Here is a 25,641-nt window from a genome sequence, read left to right on the forward strand (position 1 = left end):
ACTTTCTTCAAAAGCTAGTTTCCTCACATCACCCTCCCCACAAACTTTCAAAGGCTTTCCATGCCTATGGTGTCAAGTCGAAATTACTCAGCTAGCCATTCAGAGCTCTCAGGGACCTGCTCCAGCTTCCCAATAAACTTATGCCCCATCATTTCTGGCCTTTTTACTTGCTGACTGTGTCTCCCCACTCCTGATGACAGGCCTCAGAACATCCTTTAACAAAGGAAGATTTCCAGAGCCAGGCAGTTGAAGAGGGAGGGGAGGAAGTAAACGGAAAGCACCCCATTAAGGGTGTAACTTGAGGGAAATGATGTGACAGAAAGTACTTTAAAATGCTATTATAGTGATGAGAAGTTGTGAGACTCTGTGTGTGTGTGTGTGTGTGTGTGTGTGTGTGTGTGTTGGGAGAGCTGGAATATGACCTTTAATAGTTGATTTTGTGTGCGTGTGTGTGTGTGTGTGTGTGTGTGTGTGTGTGTGTGTGTGTGTGTGTGTGTGTGGTGGGAGAGCTGGTATAGGACTTTAATAGTTGATTAGCATGAACCAGACCAAGGCAGTTTGATTTAAATTAGTCTGAAGTTGCCCAGAGGCACGCTGTTTAATGAGAAGCCTCTGTCTCAGCATTTCTGTCTCCACTAAAGAGAGCTCACATAAATAGGCAGTAGCCTGTAGGATTCTGTGAAGAATATGGAGCCTTTAATATGGCCATAGCACTGGAAAGCTAGGGCTCCCTCCTGATTTATTGCTTGAACAACCAATGCTGATGATGTTTAAAGCAAAGCTTTTCAATTTTCTTGAAATCTTACATAGATGTACAAACATTGTAAACGCCATGTCACAATGTTGTTTGTTTTTTTTTTTTTTTTTTTTGAGCTGTGTGTTAGAAGTGAATTTGAACAACTGTTTGGTACTTTTATAAGAATCAGATTTTTAAAAGTGGCCATACTACATCCTGTTGGCTAGATCACACCTTCTACCACCTGCTGTGTCATATGGCAAGATGTGTCACTTTAGTAGTTCTGTAAAGTGCTAGACTAGAAAGCTGGAGACCAGGTTCTTCATCCCCCAGTCTGCTATTAATTACACACATTACATCGGGCAAGCTACTTAACCTTTTATGGTGTCAGTTTCCTCATCTGTTAAAATGAAAGATTTAGACTGAATTTTTTTCAGGGTTCATTCCAGAAAAAGTATACAACAGAAGTGTATAACTGAAAGGCAGGAAGTGGGAAATATGAAGAATGAAATGCAGGGTGACCTCAAAATTACTATTAACAGTTAGAAAACAGTTCCTAGGTGCACTTAACATGCTATATAAATCACACAGTGGCTTAATTGGTAAATGGCATGCCATTATTGCTGTTATTTTTAAAATTTTTATTTTCTTGTAAAGATGCTATACAGAAGGGTTACAGTTATATCAGTAAGGAGAAGAGTACATTTCTTGTGGAGCATCGTTACCCCCTCCTTTGTTTTTCTCCTACCATTCCTTCTTTCCCCCACCTGCTTCCACTCCTTCCCCTCCTCCCAAAGTTGTAAAGCTCGTTTTCAACATAGTGTCTTATGAGTATCACTGTTGCAATGGGTCATCCTGTGTCCTTGTTTCACCATTTTGTTATTCCCCTTCCCCTCCCTAAATTAGATAAATGTATATACAAGATGCAAGATACCAAAATCAAATATAATGACAACAAAGATATACCCTAGGAGGAAGAACATACAAAAGAAACTAAAAAAAAAATCTTTGTACATTTAAAACAACAACAACAAAGAAAAACCTCTTGTGACCATATCTTGGGGTTCATTTCACTTAGCATCATCTTATATGGTCATATGTACATAGCTTTTGAGCTTCTCTGCTCATTTGATAAGATCATCTTAGACATATACTAATTATTGCAAATAAGGGAAACCATGTGCTATTATTTCTGTTTGGGGCTAACAGTTTACTGTTCCTAAGAGTCCTTTCAGTGGTTTGTTGGGAATACTAGCAATGAGAATTTGGTAAACTGATAAACTACTTTTATATTTATGTTGGGATTTTCAGCAATTAATGTATTATTTCTATCATGTAAAAGCAGCTCATAATTTTAAAAAAAGAATTAGCCTGTGGGAAGGAGATGCTATATAATATTTACAAAGTCATAAACGGCCATTCAACTACATGTGTTCAATTGCTTTTTTGCATTATTTGAGTGGCTGCCTTTTATTTCTGTCCACAAGTGTTGTCTCCTAGGCCATCTTCCTTACTTTTTATTTTGTATAGGGGTCCATAATATGTCTCCCTAGGGTAGACATGGTAGCACATGCCTGAGATCCCAGCATCTGGGAGGCAGGGGCATGAGATTGAGGCCAGCCTTGGCTATATAGTTTGGATTATATGATGAGATCCTGCATCAAAAAAGAGGCAAAATGTTGTCCCACTATCCCTTCCCATACTGTCCTGTGGGTCTCCTTGTTGCAACGGGTCATCCTGTGCCCTTGTTTCAGTGTTTTGTTATTCCCCTTCCCCTCCACAGATTAGACAAATGTGCATACAAGATGCAGGGTACTAAAATCAAATACAGTGAAAACAGGGTATATGTCATAGGGGAAAGAACATACAAAGGAAACAACAACAACAAAAATAAATAAAATCACATGGTACATTTAAAACAGGAACAATATAGACCTCAGCAAGGGAAGGGTTAACAATGATCAACAAGTAATGTACTCATTGCCTTACTCATCTAACTGTAACCTTCTGTACAGCATCTTTACAATAAAATAAAAAAGAGGTAAAACATAAACAAAGGCACATGTGATCTACTGAATAACATTTTTGTCTGATTACAAATATTGATTGATAGCTACAGTTGCAATGACTTGAGCCTGGGAAAGGAAACTCTTTCAGCCTTTGTTCTGAGAAATCTAACCGGAGGCCTTCAGTGTTCTGTCACTGTTGCGCATCTCTCCAGCCCTGGGCAAAGGAAGCTTTTAACATTTAAATATCAGAGTTAGATTGAATTTTTAGATATTGTTACAGCCTACTTGGACAAAGTAGTTTCTACTGACAAAGATCAAACTTCTTTTGATCTTGTAATACTTGTCAATGAACTTTTTCTTCTTTTTGCTCAAGGCATTGGAGATCTAACAGCTTCTTCCCTTGCATCTTGTGCTAGGCAAAGTGTTCTACTACTAAGGACACCTTCAGCCCTCCAGTGAACTCTTAAGAGGTGTACTGCTTTCCTAATTTTATCTTAATTCCCTGGGGTTAGAATTAAAAACTTCATTAATGTATTTTGCCGATTTTCTGAATTCATCCTTATGATTGTTTAGCTTCCTAAAAAAGCCATATGAAGTATTTTAAAGGGACTAATAATGTAAAATGGAGAGCACATCAGTGGAAACAAAACGTTTGGTATTTGTTTTATTTTGTTTTGCTCAGTTCACTTAAAATATGGCCCTGTGAGTCATTAAATTCATAAACTATTCAGCAGGTCATAGGCTGTAGTTTCTGTAATGTATTAGGGAGACAATTTCTTAACAACTTTGTTTCAAAGTAGGGCATTCAAATAAACTAGACTTCTTTATGTGATCCTGACAAGGTAATATTTCCTGAAGCATGTGGGTAAAAATTGGTAGACTGAAGGAAGCATTAAGTGTTCTCAGGAGAGAAGTTATTTAATGAAGTAAAATGGCTTTCACAAGTTTTAGCGACTTAAGGCCACTAAGAAGGGCCCTTGGGAAGTAATTTTAATGAAAAGGAGCCTAGATCTGCCTATTTTTAGAACAAGTATTTTGTAAGGAAAAAGCTATGCTAGTACATATAAATTACCAAAAAAAAAATGTCCTTTCAGTGTAAGTTTTAAGTGCATAAATACAGTGAATCAAGTGAGAAAGCCACAAACAGGAAACCAAGCCAAATTATGACAATATTAAGGGAAATAATCAATCAGGGTCTGAAAATACAATGTAAGAAAGTTTTAGAAGGAGGATTAGCTGGGTGCCGGTGGCTCACGCTTGTAATCCTAGCTACTCAGGAGGCTGAGATCTAGAATCATAGTTCAAAGCCAGCCCAGGTAGGAAAGTCCGTGAGACTCTTATCTCCAATAAACTACTCAGATAACCGGAAGTGGCTCAAGTGGTAGAGCACTTGCCTTGAGCTGAAGAGCTGAGGGACCGCGTTCAGGCCCAGAGTTCAAGCCCCAGACTGATAAAAAAAAAAAAAAAAAAAAAAGGAGGATTAAGAAGCAAGACAATTTCATTCTTATAATGGTGTAGCATCTTCCTAATGTATACTGCCTAATTTTAACAGCTTCCTTTCTATTTCTAAATATGGTTTAAAAAGATTTTAACATTTTGTGATCCAAATGTCATGGTATGCATTTTTATTTGGGGGGAAGAGTCCAGTCGTGGGCCTGAACTCTGGGCCTGGGCGCTGTCCCTCAGGTCTTCACCTCAAGGCTAGTGCTCTACCACTTGAACCACAGCGTCACTTCCGGCTTTTTTTTTTCTTTTTGCTTATGTAGTGCTGAGGAATCGAACCCAGGGCCTCATGCATGCAAGGCAAGCGCTCTACCACTGAGCCACCTTCCCAGCCCATGGTATGCATTATTGATGGATAGATGTATCTTTCAGACTTGAAGTCCATTCTAATGGTGAGAAGAAAATCCTTGACACTGAAAAGGTTTAGCTTGCATAAACACTCATATAAGGATAAAGGCAATTGGCCAAGAGAAAAGTCATTTGTCTGTGAAGCAGACAGAGTTGATTGTTAAAACAGTGCTTGTTTTTCACATCATTCCAACATACTAGTCAGTTTACCAACACAGGAAGTTGGTAAAGACAAAGCCGATTGATGGAATGCTAAATCGAAGAAGTAAGTTGGCTACAAATATGGTTGAAATTGATTTATTTCAATTGTCTAGGTGGTTGCACAGCATTTTTTCCTCAAACTTATAGAGAACAGATGGAAAAAGAAAGAAAATAGTTTATCTTTCAACAAGAGAATTGATGGCTCTGCTAAATTTAGACTCTGGCTTTAACTTGGGACATCTGGGAAAATACTCAAATCCGTTAATCATCTACTTTGTAACATCTACAAAGAAGCCCAAGGTCCAGAATAGCCCTCTAACATGAACTTATGAGGACAGATATTATCAGGCTGATTTCATTTCCTTTAATAAAAGAGCTACAGAGGAGGGACAACAACATGTATTGTCTCATTCATTGTGAGGGGCTTGCTAGCAGGCTAGGAAGACTTGGTCTGGGTTTCAGTACTGTTCAGGAAAATGCACAAATAGGTTGAGGGTTGAGTGGGCCTCAAATGGGTCAGTGCAGTGGTTGGGTATCAAGGTGAGCCTTCTGTGACACAGGAAGTGGTGCCTTTCAATGAAAAGTTTTGTGCTGTGTGAGATAGTCTGGTTTGTGACACTGTAATATAATTAATTTTGCTTTTTGAAAAGACTTAACTGCTAGTCCATTTAAAAAGCTACCACACTAAATAATGTTAATAATTTCAATAATTTTTTTTGGTCAGTCATGGGGCTTGACTCTGGTCCTGGGTGCTGTCCCTCAGCTCTTCAGCTGAAGGCCAGCTCTCTACCACTTGAGCCACAGTGCCACTTCCGGTTTTCTGGTGGTTAATTGGAGATAAGAATCTCACAGACTTTACTGCCCGGGCTTGCTTTGAACTGAGATCCCCAGATATCAGCCTCCTGAATAGCCAAGATTACAGTTATGAGCCACCAGTGCCCAGCTATTATTTCAGTAATTTTTTATTTACAAATATTCAATCTATGTAAGGGGCACTTCCATGTGGAAAGTTAGGTATAGCTGCTGTAAATGTCTTTATCACTTATCTTCAATGGGGAAATTAGTACTGTGTTGAATAAACTTGCATATTACACTAAGTCAAGCAAGGTTACTAGTATTTTGCAAAAGGATTACAAATGGCCTTGAGAGAGAGAGAGAGAGAGAGAGAGAGAGAGAGAGAGAGAGAGAGAGAGCGCTTTCAGCAAAAGGTCTAACACTGCTCCTGCACCCACTTCCAGGACAGCTGATCTGCTTTTATCTCTTTTACTTGTTTAGACTTCCTGGCAAGATACTGATAGAAGACCAGAGGTCTTCTATTTTAAAAACTATAGATAAATATAGATTAGTAAATCAGCCTTGTGCAAGTGGCTCACACCTGTAATCCTAGCTACCCTGAGATCTGAGTATGAGGATTTGAAGTCCGCCTGTGCAGAAAAGTCCATGAGATTCTTATCTCTAATTAGCTAGCAAAAAGCTGGAAGTGGAGCTGTGGCTTAGGTGGTAGAGCACCAGCTTTTAGTAAAAAAAGCTAAGGGACAGTGCCCAGGACCTGAGGTCAAGCTCCAGCACACACACACACACACACACACACACACACACACACACACACACACACACACACACACACACACACACACACACACACACACACACACACACACACACACACACACACACACACACACACACACACACACACACAATCTGTAAATCAGAGAAATGATCTGGCCAACAAGGGATGAAGCCACAAGGATAAGTACTGAAATGCTGAGATTTGGCGGAGCCACTAAATAATACCTTCTTATTTCTCTACTCCACTTGAGAATAATGAAGAAATAGGACACAAGAACCAGCCAGAGTTCTTAGTAACTTCACTTCTGATAAAAGCTAGATCTGAAAATAAAGTCTAGCTGTGTCTTCATGAAAATCTTCCTAGTAGTTTACATACTTACAGGCCTCCCTTGTCGATCAATTGTAGGGGCAGAAACTACATCTTAGGCATTGTATGGCAGAAACATAACAGACAGTTAAAAAGTACTTTGGCAACAGGACTAGAGAGGGCATGCCAGCTTCCAGTTTCCAAACCAGCCAGACAGGTTACAAGGTAGGGATGTGGGTGCAGGTGATAGCTGGAAATATTCTAGGCTGTACTCTTCTGAGGAGAGGAATGAAAATTCTCTCCCATTGTATGATGATCTGATTGAGGTATAAGTAGCTAGCTAGCAGGCTGCTACACAGGGCTGAGAGTAGAAGCCAGGTCATTGATAGCCTGAAGTCTCACGTTCTTCTTTTGGTGTGAATATGCAAATGTAAACCAAGTCTGAATTAACATATTCTAAAACAGGATTCCCCACCCCTGTAAGTCGGTTTTATTTAAAGTGTTATTACAAAGTGTAGAAGAATTATAGGGTACATAAATCCAATTTATATAAAAGATTGTTATGAGATATGGATTACAGGATATAAAACGTGGAAGAGACCTTACAAGTGTTTTTTTATTTTCCAGCCCTTTCATTTGTTCAATGAGGAAACAGAGATACTGAAAGGTTAAGTGACAATCTGGACCATTTGCCAAGTTAGTATGATAGCTAGGAATAGATCAGAATCTTTTAATTCAGAATTCACTGCCCTCCCCCTACCCAATTTTTCTGTATTTTATTTTTTATTATCTTCAAATAGTTATACATTGAGGTTTCAGGGTAACATGTCCATTTATGTGTATAAAAGAGCTTGGTCAGAGTCACTCTTTTCATTATTCTTCTTCCCCCATTCTGTATTTATCTGTCATGAAAAGTAGCCTTAAATAAAATGAAATTTGGAAGCTCCATTAAACTTAAGTTTTAAGCTAATCTAACAGGGTATGTCCATAGATGAATATATGGGATAGGTGAATATAGGGTATATATGAAGAGAGTTTGGCATGTATGAGGCCATGGGTTTGATTGAATCGTTAGTGCTAACAAAGGGCACATTAGCTCTCTGAATACATTTGTGAAAAATGTACTTCAGCAACAAATGGAGAGTATTAATATGTACTTTCTCCTGCTCTTTCTCTTTATAATGGCATTTTGGGTTGAAAATTTTATATTAATAAAATTCTTTTATTAACTGTCCCTGAGCTTTTTCACTCAAGGATAACATAGTTCCACTTCTGGCTTTTTGGTGGTTAATTGGAGAAGAGTTTCACAGACTTTCCTTCCCAGGCTGGTTTTCAACTGCAGTCCTCAGATCTCAGCCTCTTGAATGGCTAGGATTACAGGTGTGAGCCACTGGTGTTCATCGTAAAGCGATTCCCCAAATCTCATCCCAGCTATTTAACAAATAGTCTACTCATTTTTCTTTATACTATGAACTCTTTCATGGCCCTTCAAATATAGCTATAACCAAGATTATAATTTTGAAGTAAGATTGCTAAATGAAGTGACACCAAATAAAAGATTAACTTTATAAAGTGGCCTGTAGTCACAAGTTACAAGTTTCCCCAAGCCACAAACCCTAACCAAAGGCATGACCCTTTCTTCTTCACCCATCCTTCTAATTAGCTACTGAATTCTTACAATTCCACCTCTTGAAATAATTCATTTTTTTATTGTGAAGAGACTGTACAGAGGAGTTACAGTTATGTGAGTAAGGTAATGAATATATTTCCTATCGAGCGTTGTTACCTCCTCTATTTTTTTCCTACTATCCCACTATCCCTTCCCTCCCCACCTCCCCAGTTCCTCCCCCTCTTTGCCCCCCCTACCAAAGTTGTAAAGTTCATTTTCAACATAGTGTCTTGAACACACAATGGGTCAACCTGTATCCTTATTTCAGCATTTTGATATTTCTCTTCCCCTCCCCAAATTAGAAAAATGTATAAGGAAGATGCAAGACACCAGAATCACATACATTGATAACAGGGGTTATACCATGGGGGAAGAACATACAAAAGAAACAAAAAAAATCACATAGTACATTAAGAAACAACAGTGACAAAAAAAACCCTCTAGTGTCCCTATCTTGGGGTTCATTTCTATTAGTGTCATCTTACATGGTCATATGTACATAGCTTTTGACCTTTTCTACTTGTCTGGTAAGATCATCCTAGACATATTGCATGACATAATTCTTGAATTTGCAGCCTCCTCTCCATCCTCACTGTCCTAGCTCAGGCTTTCATCACTTTTCTCATGAGGTATTGCAACAGTGTCCAAACCAGTTTCCCTGCCTCAAGTCAGAGCCTCCCCTCCACGCTGCAATCCAACTCCCAGGAGAATGATCTTGCACAAACGTGGATCGGATCACACCACTCCTCTAATTAAAACAAAACAAAACACCGAGTTATTCCCAGAACCAATAGATACAAGCCACATTACTGAGCATGATGCACAAAGTATTTTCCAGTCAGAACCCCCATTATCTATTTAGCTTTGCCTCTTGCCATATACCTAGAGCAATGATAATCTGATTAGTCAAGGTTCTCCAGTAAGTCTTATCCTTCTATGAACTCTGTTTTCTGGAATGGTACTTCATCCTTCCTATCAGGGAGGCATTGTCTTCAAACTTTTTCAAATGCTCGTACTCTTGAATTACTTTTTCTTTCAGCCTCCATTTCTCATGATGCTTTTGACACATGATATGGTACGATGGGTAATGAACCAATATACGCCTTCATGAAGTTTACATCATTTAGCTTATCTCTGTATTATTTACTCTTGCTTTCTGCTTCCAGCTGTACTGGCCTAGTTGGCACCTTACCTTCAGCCTTCAACGTATCACTTGTAGTCCTGAGGCTCAGGTGGTTGTCCATCTGCCATGTTGCCTGGAAGTGTCATCTGTCTTCACCCTTGTCAGTCCACTCCTCTGTGACCTACTGACAGCTGCCGTCTTCTTCTTTTTTTTTTTTTTTTTGGTTGGTCATGGGGGCTGAACTCTGGGCCGGGGCGCTGTCCCTCAGCTCTTCACCTCAAGGCTAGTGCTCTACCACTTGAGCCATAGTGCCACTTCCAGCTTTTTCTGCTTATGTGGTGCTGAGGAATCGAACCCAGGGCCTCGTGCATGCAAGGCAAGTGCTCTACCACTGAGCCACCTTCCCAGCCCGTGCCCCCTTCTTTTGACTTCTCTCCTTGAGATTTTGTGCAGCTTTGTTTTTATAGCCATCAGTAAGCAGGCAGCACCATGTTTTGCTTCCTTCTGGTCTACAAACCAATCAGTCACAACATGTTGTCTATTGACCTCAAGTCTTTGGTTCTCTGCTGGGGATACCTAAAGGGTGCTACTTCTTTGATGGTGCTTTTTGATTCTTTCCTTTTTCTTTTTCTTCTAGATTTGGGGCTTTCTTGAGGCTTGATGGTACCAGAAGGGTTGTTTCTATATAAGTGGTCTTATCCCTTTTACTTTCTTTTCGTTTTCTTTTTTGGTCTAAGACCTGAACTGGAACTCAGTAGCTGGCAAGCTACCAACTGAGCCATGCCTTCAGCGCCGCCCCCCCTTTACTTTCATTTAAAGTGAAAATATATTACTAGGAAGAAAGAATGTAATGTATGTAAACTAGACACTCAATAGCCAATCATTTGTCTCCATGATAGTACATTTAACAAATAATTGGTCGTCACTTTCCCCCTTTCTCTATGCTTGTTGTCATTGACAAGCTAAGGTAACAGAAGTATTTTTGTAGTTTTGGTTGATGTGGACTGGAAAAACTGGACCTTGTGTGAAAAAGCCCTCTTGCTATAATGTACAAATGTGCCAGTTGCTTGACTTCGTTGATTGAGTTTGATCATTAAAACCAGCAGATCTTTCTGATACTGACTGTTTGCTTTGGTTGACTCCATCAGTCAAGGTCAGAATGGAATTAGGTTAAAGAATGATTGATTTTTGTCAGCTTGATGCTTAGTTTTCAGTGCTTGTTTGCACTTTACATACAGTCATTGTGTAATCAGGAATTTCTTTGTAAATGTTTGGTTTTCAGGCTGGTTGGAAGGAAAACCACGCTACATTCATGAGCGAACTAAAAAATCTTCAGGCTTCTGGATTGACTACTCTTGGTCAGGCTCTAAGATCCTCATTTGATTTATTAAATCTCAATAGATTAATATCTGGAATAGACAATTATGGACAGGTAAAAAAAACTTTGAGTGAGTACAGATAATTTATTTTGGTGACGGGGCAAGAATTCAAAATTGGGTATGGTTACCAACATTTCAATTGCTTTTCACAGCCTCCTCCAAAAGGTTAATGTTCCTTTTAAATTCAAACTCTAACACCCTCTCCCCCTTTTTGGTCTTTGTATTGTGGTTAGATTTTAAAAATGTTAACCTGCCTACCATCAGATCAGCCAGATATCTAAGAATGGAATAAGTAACTTGTTAAGAAATGTAAAACAATGCAATTGGAGAGAAACATTAATCTGATGAAAAGCCTACAGAAAAAGAGGAAGGCAGACATCCCTTTGTTATGGATATCATTGTCTTTAACTGCTTTAAAATTCTACTCCCAATTTCCAGAGTCATCCACAGGGCTCAGAAATATCTTTAGTAGTTCCCAATCTGTGCCAGGATTGTGACTCATGTGAATGCATTTATGGATGTGGGTGATACTGCCATTCTTTTATTTTTTAATATTACCATTTGTGATTACTTGGAAAGCAAGAGGAGAAAGTTACTTTGAATGACCTAGTGTGAGTTCCTGAATTAGAGGAATTTCTCATTTTGTACAAATGCTATCACTGAGGATTATTTTGATTCCTACACGTTTCAGTCTGAAATCTTTTTATTTAACCAGGAAACTTTTTATCATTTATGTAAGAGATAATTGACAAGGCAATTGCAAAAGTTTAAATATAATTGTATTACTGTATACAGCTCTAATACTTTTCAAATATATTTTAGGGGAGAAATCCATTTTTTTTAGAACCGTCTATTTTAATAACCATCACAGATGGAAACAAGTTAACAAGTACCACTAGCATTCAAGAAGAGGTGAGATTTAATTTTTTTAAAAAATATTTCTGTGGGAGGCATGCATTTCCAATTAACAATAAAGTTGGACAAACTTCTCATCTTGGTAATCTTTGAGAAATGGCTTAATTTTAGTTTCCTGAAAGAAAAGTTAGTCCTTTACTCTTTCTTCATTCTTATCGTGTTGTTATGATAAATCTTTTCAAATTTTGCCTTATCAGCTTCATCTTCCTTTGAATTCTCCTCTGCCTGGAAGTGAACTAACCAAAGAACCTTTTCGTTGGGATCAAAGGTTATTTGCCCTGGTGTTGCGTTTGCCTGGAGTGGCTTCTACCGAACCAGAGCAACTAGGGAGTGTACCAACTGATGAATCAGCCATCACACAAATGTGTGAAGTCACAGGCGGTATAATGATATTTTATGCTTCTGAAGGAAGAATATATGGCTGCAGAGTATAGTTCTGATTAGATACTGTATCTAGTCTTTATTTTACTTAGTATTCTACTTCTGTTTTTTTGTTTGTTTTTTTTCGGTCAGTCATGGGTCTTGAACTCTGGGCCTGGGCGCTGTCCCTCAGCTCTTCAGCTCGAGGCTAGCGCTCTACCACTTGAGCCACAGCGCCACTTCCGGTTTTCTGGTGGTTTACTGGAGATAAGAGTCTCACAGACTTTCCTGCCAGGGCTGGCTTTGAACCACAATCCTCAGATCTCAGCCTCCTGAGTAGCTAGGACTACAGGTGTGAGCCACCTGTAATATACTTCTGATTTTTAAGCTCATAAATGGTACTATATCCTTGTCAGTGTAGTTAGAATAATTCCACATTATATTTAGGATTTCCAATGCTGCTTGTATTATAAAATAGTGTTTGTTGATCCATATCTTTGTTTTTCTCTTTGGTATAGGTCGTTCCTACTGTGTTAGAACACAAAGAATGTTGAATCAATGTTTAGAATCTCTAGTCCAGAAAGTTCAGAGTGGTGTAGTTATTAATTTTGAAAAAACAGGACCAGATCCACTTCCTGTTGGCGAAGGTACAGTAGATAACAATTTTAGTCCTAAAATGTTACATGTGGAAGGATGATCTTAAATTTGGAAGACATTAAACAAGTAATAATAGAGACAGTGTTTTTTCCCTCCATGTAACACATAGTTGCAAACACCTATACGAACAACTGATCACTGTCTATGTATATTTGTCAGAATTCTAGCAGCTTTATTTTCATGTTGAATGTTCTTAAGGAAAGTCTTCCATTCCCTGGCCCATTTTGTGTATCCTGATGCCAATATTGGGATTACACTGGATTGGTTCACCTCTATGTGCACAAAACGTTTACTGTGATGAGACATTGGAGTACTGATCTCTTTTGGGGCTTGTGAGCCCCAAATATGCTAAATTATCTTTACAAAATCTGTATTAATTACCACCCCACAACAAAAGATTGTGACTGCTTATTCAGGAACTTAACAGTACATTGGTGTTTTGCTGGTTACTTTTAAACTGAGGAACCTTTTCTATCCAAATGAACTCTACAGAAAGTTTGACATCTAAAAATAAACAAAGACAGAACTATTTTTGCATAGGGGAAGTTAAACTATAGTAAATGCCTAGGTGTGGTTGGATTTTTGTTTGTGGTTTTTATTTTCCCCTTTGGTCTGATGGCATATATATGTATATTTATATATTAGCATATATTAAATTGTCCATAGTAAGGGATTTCATCATGACATTTTCATACTTCTGTGTTTTTGAGTGCATGTTTATAACTTATCAAATGCAAATTAATTTTAAACAGGAGTCTAGGGAACTAAGTGGCACTGTAGTAATGCATTTCAAGATGCCAGACTTCCTTAGAACAAAGTTCTATGTTGCTGCTTCTCATTTCTGTTATTATACACACACACACACACACACACACACACACACACACACACACAGAGTACATTATGACCATGTTGCTTTGTGTGATATGATCTATATATTTTGGCTAATGTCCAAAGAGCTAAGTACTCAGGGTAGAAATACACATTTCTGTTTAAACTAGCAGTTCCTATGATTCCTGACTTTTTTTTAGTTCCCGGGTCTTTGACAAATTCCTGGGGAAAAAAATAGATTCCTTTCTCTAAGAAAAACGATAAAGACAAGACATACAATCTTATGTATAATTTAAGGAGTTTCTTGGAGTCCAAAATTAAGAATACCTGCTATCTACTACTTGGGAGGTTGAGGTTGGGAATATTGCAGTTCAAAGCCAGCCTTGGCAGAAAAGTTCCTGAAACCACTTCTTAAACCATAGGTGGGTGCATTAGTAAGCTCCTCTCATTCCAAGCTATGTGGGAGGCCAAGATTTGGAGGATCACCGTTTCAGGCCATCCCTGGCAGAAAAGTCTATGAGACTCCATCTCCATGGAAGGAAGCTGGACAAGATGGCACACCTGTGATCCCCAGCAACTTCAGGAAGCCTAAAGTGGGCAGACTGTGGTCCAAAAGCATGGCCAGGCCTAAAGCAACACTCTAACCTAAAAACCAGCAACAAGCAGGGCTAGAGCTACAGCTCAGTGGTAAAATGCCAGGCTAGCAAATCTGAGACTCTGAGTTCAAATCCTAGTACTAACCTAAAAGAACACCTAATATAGAAGACTGAATCCTCACAGCATAGTTTAAAAGAGTTATAAGAGTTTTAAGAGGGTTGGGAAGGTGTCTCAGTGGCAGAGTGCTTGCCTTGCATGCATGAGGCCCTGGGTTCGATTCCTCAGCATCATGTAAGCAGAAAAAGCTGGAAGTGGCGCTGTGGCTCAAGTGGTAGAGCGCTAGCCTTGAGCTGAAGCGCTGAAGAGCTGAAGAGCTGAAGGACAGCACCCAGGCACAGAGTTCAGGCCTCATGACTGGCAAAAAATAAGTTATAAGAAGGACCTGCTGGCAGTGAATGCCCAGTGCATAATTTTGTGTTTCCTACTTAATGTGAACTGAGTACAATTGTAGTGGCACTTGGTGTCATGTAAATAGCTCAGATTTTATATCCAGCTCCAGTTCCCTCCCCCTTGTCTAGTGTTCTTAACCTTTCAGATTCTGATGAAAACAAAGGACACTTTCCTAAGAAAAGTACACATCCCAGCCTTGTGAGCTCAACTGCAGAGTGATCATCAAAATCTATTTTCTGTTTTTCCTAGAGCCCAGTGAACCTCAGTAATTCTCCTGTTCTAAAGTAATTACTTGTTTAAAATAATGCTAAAATAAGTAAGCAAATGACCTGTAATTTAAGAAAAGTGACATTCAGATAATTGTTATCTCTTACAAATAAAATTTACACTAACAAATCATGGCACAAAGCAGTGTCATTCTACCTTTTTTAAAGTAAAGTAATTTAAATAATTAAAATGCATTCACAGTACATTATTGAGCATTACACAATGTCCATTTCCATGTAGTTTCATTGGTAGATAGGGAAACTAGAAAGAGTTAGCTTATAATAACCTTAGTGCATTTGTTTTATGTTCCCCATCCCCGACTACATAAATACATCATATCATTAGCATGCTTTTTACCTTCAAGTTAACTTGGATAGTTTTATTTTGTCTTGTGATTATTGGCACTGTTGAGTAAAAAATACATTTTTAAGATTTAATTTGCACAGAAAGTATATACAAATGGAATTTATGATGTATTTTGTCAAATTCCAAAAGTGTAAAAACTATACCAAGGACAAAAAATGATTTCATTTGCCTAATTTGGTAATTGAATTCTTGAGAGATGACTGTACTGTTTTGGTATGTTAAATTAATATGTCTCATAAAGTTGAAAACTAGTTTTACAATATTTTCCCACCTAACTGTATCCTCTTAGTAGGTGAAGGATGGTAGAGGTGTTAAATTAGAGGGGATGGATTAGGTAAAAGAGTCACTAGAGGGAACATTTAACAATCTGAGTACTGTCATTTCTTTTTGCCTGAACCACTTTTGTTTTGCACTTTGCATTTAGCTGAAAATTTGTCTAAGAAGATTAGCAGCTGTAAGAAGAAACTGATGCCTTTGTCTTTTGTTTTATTTTTAGATGGATTTGTGGATTCATCTAGGTCAGTCAATTCATTTACCCCTCAACTGTGGCATAGTTGTCATAAACTCATTTATGTGCGGCCTAACTCCAAAACTGGTGTTCCTGTTGGACATTGGCCAATTCCAGAATCTTTTTGGCCAGAACAGAATTTATCTTCACTAGTAAGTGTCATAAAATCCAGAAATCAGCATTGTTCTTGTTTTCATTTTGCTGATTATAGTGAACCTTTTTAGGTTTTTATGCTGCCCCGTAGGCAAGTTTACATATCTTCCCTACTGTACCTTTCATTTGCTACTGGAACTCTAGCTTGTGCCTTGAAGTAATGAAGAAGACTTCCTTTATGTTAGGGCACTTTTTATTCTTTAAGTTGCTTTTACCACTTGGATGTTCATGCATAGGTATTTTCAGCACTGTCATAATCTGTGATTTGGTTTTCATTTCAGAATTCAGACTTGTTCTGTTTGTTTAAAAAGTACCAGCATTGATTTTCATGCTCAGGGAATTTGCTCCTAGTTAATACCTTGTATAGGTTCTAGAAACAGATTCAAAATATCTCTCCTCCTATGGAGTCCTTAGACACCAATGGAATCTGGTGGACATATTTTTCATCTGTTTTAATCAATAATTTTCTGTTGCAGTTCAATTTTCAAATATAGTTAACTAAGAAATATTTAAAAAATAATCTCTCAGTAAAGACTTGGGTTTTTTTGGTCACTGCATATTTCGTCAGTCATGGCCCTTGAACTCAGGCGTAACTTTTCTGCTCAAGGCTGGCACTCTGCCATTTTGTTCCACAGCGCCACTTCATGGTTACTGCTCCTAGTAACAGATGAATTGTTTATTCAGGAGCTAGTGAAGGCCTAATTAATCCCTTATGTGTGGGCTGGTGCAGGGGTTGGGGGGTCACAAACATATCACTGTTCCTCTAGTGTAACATTTTTTCTGTTAATCTATATTCTAATTTCTAGAAATTTCCACAGTAAACACCATTTTCTCCAGTGTTTTTAGCTTCTTGAAATTTTTTTTCCAGGAATGTCCTTAGAAGTCTAGAATGTAAGAACCAAAGAGCCCTTCGAACCCTTTGTTGTGGGTGAGGGCATCCAGTTTGTTTGTAGATGAGGATGTTACTAACTTTCTGCCTGGACTAGCTTAGAACCATGATTTTCTTGATCTCTGTCTCTCAAGTAGTTATACAGGTATGAAACCACCATACCTGATGCAAGTCCTTCTTTAAAAGCTTATAATAATGAAGTAAAAATAATATAAAATTAAAACAAAACTGAAGCACGCACGTGCATGTGCGTGCGCGTGCGCACACACACACACACACACACACACAACTCATTTGAGAGCTAATTTTCTCAACCCTCAGACATCATGTAAGTTTTGCTGGTGTTGTGCTTTAAGAGGTAGAGTTCCTATCTAGCACACTTTAAGCCCTGATTCTAAACCTAAATATCACTAAAAACAGTCTTGTAGGTTTTGAAATGACAAAGACAAATAGATGTGTTTTTCCTTTAATAAAGGATGCAGAGAAAGATGGAATATAACTCAGTGGTAATAATGCTTGCCTAGTATCTGCAAGGCCCTAATTTCCATCTCTAGCACTGGAAAAATGGATGCAAAGATATTTTGTGGTATTCATTATTCATCTCCTAGATCTGTCATCTTTTGCTGACTGCCTTTCTCTGTTGCTTTCCAATCACAAAGCTAAAAATGCAATACAGTGGCTTTTCCATTAAACTATGGTGGTGTCCCAGGCATATAAACCTTTGCAACCCCACCAAAGCATCCTTACCACCAGCTATTCAGGCCAAGCATGTGGGTATATGCAATGTCATAAAACTCTATCTAGGCCCTGGACTTATGACTGGCTTATTATCAGTCTGTCTCTTGCCCTTTTTATACCTTTACTTGTTTTCATCTTGCTTATTAGTGGCTCAAGCTCTATTGTCACCACATTAGAAAGTTTCAAGAGTCTTCTTCCCCAGCAGTACCTGGATTATCTAGTTTTGTGATACATAGAAAAGAAGTGCAGGCAGTGCTTGGAAGTTGCAAAAACAATCTGAAATCTGGAGTTCATCATATAGATCATCAACTTGATCATCATTCTATGACTTCAACATATTCAGAGCAGTTCTTTTTTACTTCATTGAAATTCTAGTTACGAGTGTTGTAATTTACTGGTCCTTTTCCCAATGCTAAGTAGATGGTATAGATGAAATGTTAGCATTATGCTCACATTTGGTCCTCAGCTGCACCCACACCTGGGTCCCCTCCCATTCCTGGAGTTCCCTCCATACAGCTGGCCCCTCCCTCTCTCCGCCCAGACCCACCTGAACTCCCATCTGCCTCACTTCCTATCCCCCAGACCCTCCTGCTACCTGGATGGTGACGGAGGCCATGTGCCTGCCTCTGTGTGGTCCCCTGGTATGGATGTGTCTGATCTGAAGAACCTGAACTTACATTCCCCAAACAATCTCATGGATGCTTTCTAGAGATGCAGTAACTAAAAGCACTAGTCTATACCTTAGTGATGATTTCACAATGTATAGAAGGACTGAAGGAACTGTCAGAATGTAAGTTTGCTTGATAATCATACTTTTCCTCTCTTTTCTTTTTTTTTCTTAGCCTCCACGAACCTCTCATCCAATTGTGAGGTTCTCCTGTGTGGATTGTGAGCCACTTGTAATAGACAAATTGCCCTTCGACAAATATGAACTTGAACCTTCTCCCTTAACTCAGTACATTCTGGAAAGAAAGTCTCCCCATACCTGTTGGCAGGTACTTATCCTTCCCTATTTATTAACCAAATGTTTGTAATTACTTAGGATATGGGAATTGTTTTTAAGATGTCTCAAAGGTTAATCTACAAAGATAGACCATGTCTTTTTCTTATAAATGCTATCAAATAAGCAATAAGTAATTTTATATTTATATGAATAATTAACTTACTATACATTACCTTAGAGGATTTAGAAGGACTACCTAAAACTTATCCATGGACCACAGGTTAAGAATCCTTAACTAGTGCCAGGTGCTGGTAGCTCATGCCTGTAATTTTAGCTACTGAGGAGGCTGAGATCTGAGGATCATGTTTCAAAGCCAGACAGGACTTGAAAGTCTGTGAGACTCTTATCTCCAATTAACCACCAGTAAAACCGAAACTCGAGCTGTGGCTCAGAGTGGTAGAGCACTAGCCTTGAGTGAAAGAACTCAGGAACAGCACCCAGGCCGGGTTCAAGCCTCATGACCAACAAAAACGAACAGACAAACACCAATCCTTAACCAAAGGATATAATTTTATTTAGATACAGCTTTTGCAGATGAAGAAGGTTCTCAGGAGTTACTTTAAACTTGACAGATTGGAAGTTGAAGATATGTTGGGCAAGGAACTATAAGCCCTCAAACTAACTTCTGTATTAGTGTAGTGCAATAAAAATGTTCTTTCTATAGTATGAACTATGCTGATACACATAGTGGGATTTTACCTGGAGGAGGCAGATGCAGAGATGTCATAAGATTCAGCTAAGAGGACTTGTTGATTGGCTAATAGAGTCATATGTGGAGTTTGATTTATAAACATCCAGACATGGCAGTCAAAGCCTTTTTTATTTGGATTACAATAGAAAGAATGTTTATTCTATTTCTAATCTCCAAGACCAAATAGCAGTTAGTAATTGTTAGGTTCTAATAATACAAGGAAGACTTTTATAATTAGCCATCCTAAAATTGACAGATTATTGTTATTAGCTGTTTGGAATATACCTTAATTGTTCAAGTATGCTAAAGGAAAAAGGCCCATGGAGTAGTTCAAACAGTAGAGTGCCTACTTTAGCAAGCCCAAGGCTCTGAGTTCAAAATCAGATACCACTAGAGAAGATGGAAAAGGTAACTCAAAATCTAGTAGACTCATGTTTTATAGAGTAATATATTACATAGAAAATTTCATTCTTAATAATAACTAAATATAAAAAGAATTTTGTGATATTGATGAGACCAAGAACTAGCAAATTAAAACGAATGTCATTAAACACTGAGTTCAGCTTTTATTTTAAGTAGTCCTTCCAGAGGACTTTGAAAAAATAAAAATCTATGTCTCCAAAAATATACTGGTGTTCTAATTTGGACCAACGAGTGTCAATATGGAAAACAAAGAAAACATGGTGACTGGTGAACTCCAGCAGAGTAGATCAGTGTAGCACTGAGTATATTATATGTATATGTGAGGGGTAAGGTTATGTGTATACACCCCCATATATACATATATACTATGTTTTCAAACACATGTATATTCACACACATACATTCACATATATAAATTCAGGAATGGCAATAGGACTAAGAAAATACTCTTTGCTATACCAACGTGCCCTACAAAAAAAATCTTCCAAATGGAACTAAAGCATCTACTTGCTACTTCAGAATAGTTTGTTGGAATCTGGGCACAGGTAGTTTATGCCTGTAATCCTAGCTACTCATAGGAGACTGAAATCTGAGGATCATTGTTCAAAGACAGCTGGAGTAGAAAAGTCCCTGTGAGACTCTTATCTTCAATTAACCACTCAAAAATCAGAAGTAGAGCTCTGGCTCAAAGTGGTAGATCTCTAGCCTTGAGCAAAAGAGCTCAGAGACTGTGCCCAGGCCCCTAGTTCAGGCCTCACACCTGGAAAAAATGAATAGTTTGTTGGCATAGAGGTATGGTTCAAGTGGTAGAGAACCTGCCTACCAAGCATGAAGTCCTGAATTGAAACCCTAATACTGCAAAAAATTTAAATAATTTACTATAGTTTTTGACATATACATTGTTCAGTAAATATTTATTTAGTTGAAAATTAATAAACGGGAAGGAGAATAGGAAAACAAGGGGAAATCTAGTGAGACATAAGTACATATGATGCCTGATGACATAATCTGTTAAATGGTCTTTGCTAATGTAATTATGTGCTGTTTTCCTAAGTTTATGCCCTCCTCCTTCTTCTTCTTCTTCTTCTTCTTCTTCTTCCTCTTCCTCTTCCTCTTCCTCTTCCTCTTCCTCTTCCTCTTCTTCTTCTTCTTCTTCTTCCTCTTCTTCTTCTTCTTCTTCCTCTTCTTCTTCCTCTTCTTCTTCTTCCTCTTCTTCTTCCTCTTCCTCTTTTTTGGTGGGTGGTGGGGCTTGAACTAAGGGCTTGGGCATTGTGCCGGAGCTCTTTTGCTCAAAGCTAGCACTCTACCACTTTTAGCTACACTGCCACTTCTGGTTTTCTGGTAGTTCATTGAAGATAAGGGTCTCACAAATGTTACTGCCTAGGCTGGCTTTATACTGTGATCCTTAGATCTCAAACTCTTGAGTAGCTACGGTTACAGGCATGAGCCACCCCTTGTTCCTTTGAGAAGTTAATTTGTTTTAATGGTTGGTATCATTTAATGGTATTATAAACTTATTTTCCACTGTGCTAACCAATTACATATTTTAGTACTGTTGATGTTACCTGTGGTTTATGAAATTTCTTTTTTAATATGGAAAAATTAAAATGTAAGCAAATCATACTTAGTGTTCAAATAATATTTACCACTGTTCTTATTTTTTAAATTACAATTAAATTGTGCCAAAAAGTTACTATAGAATGATAGTGTGATTCTGATTTCACATAAAATCATTACTGTATCTACATGTTACTTCCTGGCTTTCTAGGTATTTGTGGCTAGTAGTGGAAAATATAATGAACTTGGATATCCATTTGGTTATTTAAAAGCCAGTACAACTTTAACTTGTGTAAACCTTTTTGTGATGCCTTACAACTACCCAGTGTTACTTCCTCTTTTAGGTAAGTAAAATGTGTGCCACTTAATTATAACAAAAACAAAAAGCAAATAATGGATTTAGCAGTTCAAACATAATCTAGAGATATTTGATAGTAGAATACATAAAAGTATAACAACTGATTAGGAACTATACAATTTACCTATTTTTGTACTTATTTTTACTGTTTGAACATCAAACAATAGACACACTTAACCTCTGGTGTGTGATTCTTCTCTTGTTCTTATACTTGGCTTTTTCGTAGATCAATTTGGGTCCTCCTTATAGAGGTTTGGTGCAGTTAACTTTCTAGTAATTTAATGCCTTCCCTCAGGAATTAGAACTTTATGGGAGTGTTGCCCTTTGTCCCTAGAATTTTAAAATGCTCTTAAGACATCAGGTTTACATTTTAATTGTGAAAATACCATACAGAGGGGTTACAATTACATGGGCAAGGTAATGAGTACATTTCTTATCAAGCATTGTAGCCTCCTCCTTTGTTTCCCCTTCCCCTTCCCATCCCTTCCTCCCCCCCACCCCCGCCCCACCCCCGGCCAAAGTTGTATAGTTCATTTTTTGAGATAATGACTCGTACATCTCATTGTTGCAATGGGTCCACCTGTATCCCTATTTAAATGATTCGTTTTTTCCCTTCCCTTCCACAAATTATACCAACATCATAAACAGTGAAAGCAGGGGTTATATCGTGGGGGAGGAACATACAAAGCAACAAAGAAATCATCTTATAAATATGTTAAAACAATAGCAAGAAAGAAAAAACATTTGAATAATTATCTTGGGGTACATTTCACCTAACATCAACTTATCTGAACTTTTCTGCTTGTCTCAGACATATACTAGTTATTGCAAATAAGGGAAACCATAGGACCTATGTTTCTTTGGGCCTGGCTTACTCCACTTAATATAATTGTTTCCAAGTCTTTCCATTTCCTAACAAATGGGGCAATGTCATTCTTTATGATGGAGGCATAGAATTCCATTGTGTATATATACCACATTTTCTTGATCCATTCATCTACTGAGGGCCATCTGGGTTGGTTCCATATCTTAGCTATGGTAAATAATGATGCAATAAACATAGTTGTGCTGGTAGCTTTAGTGTGGTCTTGTTTGTGATCATTTGGGTAAATGCCCAAAAGTGGGATTGTTGGATCATAGAGGAGCTCTATGTGGAGTCTTTTGAGGAACCTCCATACTACATTGCAAAGTGGTTGAACAAGTTTACACTCCCACCAACAATGCAGTAAGGTTCCCTTCTGTCCACATCCCCTCCAGCATCTGTTGTTATTAGAGTTCTTGATTATAGCCATTCTAACTGGGGTGAGGTGGTATCTCAATGTTGTTTTGATTTGCATTTCTTTTATGGCTAGGGAGGTTGAGCATTTCTTCATGTGTCTATTGGCCATCCTTCTTTCCTCTTCAGAGAAGTTTCTCTTTAAGTCTTTAGCCCACTTATTTATTGGGCAGTTGTTTCTTTGAGGATTTGTTGTTGGGGATTTAATTTTTTGAGTTCTAAGTATATTTTAGGTATGAGACCCTTGTCTGTTATATGGCTAGTGAAGATCTTCTCCCAATTCGTGAGCTTTTTATTGATTTTGCTAGCTATGTCCTTTGCCATGCAAAAGCTCTGCAATTTCATGCAATCCCATTTGTCCAACCTTTCTACAGGTGAAATTTTCTTAATAGAGACCCAGAAACACATTTCTATATTTTTATCATATCAGGATTATTATATAAATAGAATCAGTATGTAACCATTTAAGACTTGCTCTTTTTGCCCAGAATAATTTTCTAGAAATTCATCCAGGATGTTGCTTTTTAAAATATTTTAGCTTTATCGGGTGCCAATGGCTCATGTCTGTCATCCTAACTACTCAGGAGGCTGAGATCTGAGGATTATGGTTCAAAACAGCCTTCAGCAAAAGAGCTCAGGGACAGCTCCCAGGTCCCAAGTTTAAGCCCCTGAGCAACAACAACAAAAATTCAGCCTTTTTGACCAAACTGACCTGAATTGTGATCATCTATCCTACTTACACTTTCAGAATAGCTGGGATCACAGGCACACACTATTTTATCTAGCCTGTGTGTGTGTGTGTGTGTGTGTGTGTGTGTGTGTATGCATATATTTCTTTCCTGTACAAGGGCTTGAATTTAGGGTCTCACACTTGCTAGGTAGGTGCTCTACTGCATGAGCCATATATCTAATCCTTTTTTCTCTGGTTAGTTTATGCCCCGTCTGGCCTAAACTGTGATCTTTCTACTTAGACTTCCGACTGACATGACAGGGACATGCCACCATGCTTAGCCTTTTCTGTTGAGATAGGGATCTTGCGAACCTTTCTGCTAGAACTAGCTTGGAACCACAGTATCTGCCAGTTTCCTGTGTAGCTGGGATGACAGGCATGTGCTACCATGCCCAACTGTTGGTTGAGATGGAGTCTCATAAATTAATTTCTTTCCTGGCTGGCCTCAAACCATGATTATACTAACTTCTGCCTCCTGTGAAGTAAGGATTATTGGCATGTGCCACCATGCCTGCCTCAAGTCATATTTTTTGAGTTAAAAAAAATCATGAATAAGTGTTGAAATTCATCAAATACTTTATCTGCACCAATCAATATAACCACATGATTTTTATTTCTTAGCCTGTTGATGTACTGATTACCTAGATTAGTTTCTCAGGTATTAGACGAGCTTTGTATCCTTGAAATAAACCTCACAGAATCCTGATGTATAAAGCTTTGATAACTTTGTTTAGCTTTATTTGGTAATATTTGGTTAAATATGTTATTTCATGAAATATATTAGTCTATGGTTTTTAAATTGTTTTCCTTCTGCATCAGAGTAATAAAATTATCCTTCAGTACTCACAAGGATTTGCTTCCAGCAATCCCCATACTAAAATCTATGCATGCTTATTAATATGAAATAATATATCATTTGCATATAATCTATACAGTTTTCTCATTCATAATATTTTTATTTTAGTTTGTCTTTTTGTGCTGGTCCTAGGTCTTGAACTCAGGGCCAGAACACTGTCCAGATATGAATCTGACCAACTTTCCTGCCTTGAGTGGCTTTGAACTGTGATCCTCAGATCTCAGCCTCCTGAGAAACTAGGATTACAAGCATGTGCCACTGTAGCCTGACAACCTTACTTACTTACTTACTTATGCTGGTCCTGGGGCTTGAATTCAGGGTCGGAGCACTGTCCCTGAGCTTTTGTGTTCAAGGCTAGTGCTCTGCTACTTCATCCATAGCTCCACTTCTGGCTTCTTCTGCTGATTAACTGGAGATAAGAGTCTCATGGACTTTCTTGCCCAGGCTAGCTTCAAACTGCAATCCTCAGATCTCAGCTTCCTGAGTAACTAGGATTACAGGCATGCGCCACTATTGCCTGGCTCTTAGTTTTACTTTTAATGTGTTTTAAACTAATACATAAAATTACACATATATATTTACACACATATACACATCTACATATATACAGCTTTATATATATATATATACATAGACATGGGATATTGTGATATTACCATTCATATACATATATTCTAATGTTTAAATCAGGGCGCTTATATCCATCTCCTTGAACACTGATTATTTATTTATAGTAAAAACCATTCAAAATATGCTCATTTTTCTAAGTACATAATACATTGTGGTTATTCTCGTTATGGTATAGTGTAATAGCACACCAGAATTTCTTAATCCTGTTTGTCTATGACTTAGTACTTATTTATTAACCTTCCCACATTGCTCCCTCCCTTTTATCTTCCCTAGTTTCTGATAACCATCATTCTTCATCTCAACTTCTATGAAGTCAACTTTTGTAGAGTTCACTTATGAATGAGATCATTCAGTGCTTGGCTTACTATGCCTCTGGCTTATTTTACTTAACATCATACACTTGAGTTTCTCTATCCATTCATCAGTTGATGGGACACTGCTTGTTTCCATGTTTTGGCTATTATAAGAGTGAAGATGTCTTTTTGACATACTGCCTTGCACTCTCGCCCTCTTATTTTGCTCATAGCTTGCACACCACA

The 25,641-nt window shown here is 38.0% G+C and overlaps 1 protein-coding gene across 5 annotated transcripts in view; it reads left to right on the forward strand.

Moving 5' to 3' along the window:
- Sage1 (sarcoma antigen 1) overlaps positions 1–25,641 on the forward strand; it is a 64,470-nt gene that overhangs the window by 11,637 nt on the left and 27,192 nt on the right. For all 5 annotated transcript variants that reach the window (XM_042697514.1, XM_042697513.1, XM_042697512.1 and 2 more), the window contains 7 exons: positions 10,751–10,900; positions 11,670–11,759; positions 11,960–12,143; positions 12,641–12,769; positions 15,787–15,950; positions 18,421–18,573; positions 21,464–21,596. In XM_042697514.1, the coding sequence (XP_042553448.1) occupies positions 10,751–10,900; positions 11,670–11,759; positions 11,960–12,143; positions 12,641–12,769; positions 15,787–15,950; positions 18,421–18,573; positions 21,464–21,596 (1,003 nt within the window). The remainder of the gene's footprint in view (positions 1–10,750; positions 10,901–11,669; positions 11,760–11,959; positions 12,144–12,640; positions 12,770–15,786; positions 15,951–18,420; positions 18,574–21,463; positions 21,597–25,641) is intronic.

This window comes from Dipodomys spectabilis, unplaced genomic scaffold (genome assembly GCF_019054845.1).
Source record: "Dipodomys spectabilis isolate Male_0828 unplaced genomic scaffold, ASM1905484v1 ptg000221l, whole genome shotgun sequence".
NCBI lineage: Eukaryota > Metazoa > Chordata > Mammalia > Rodentia > Heteromyidae > Dipodomys > Dipodomys spectabilis.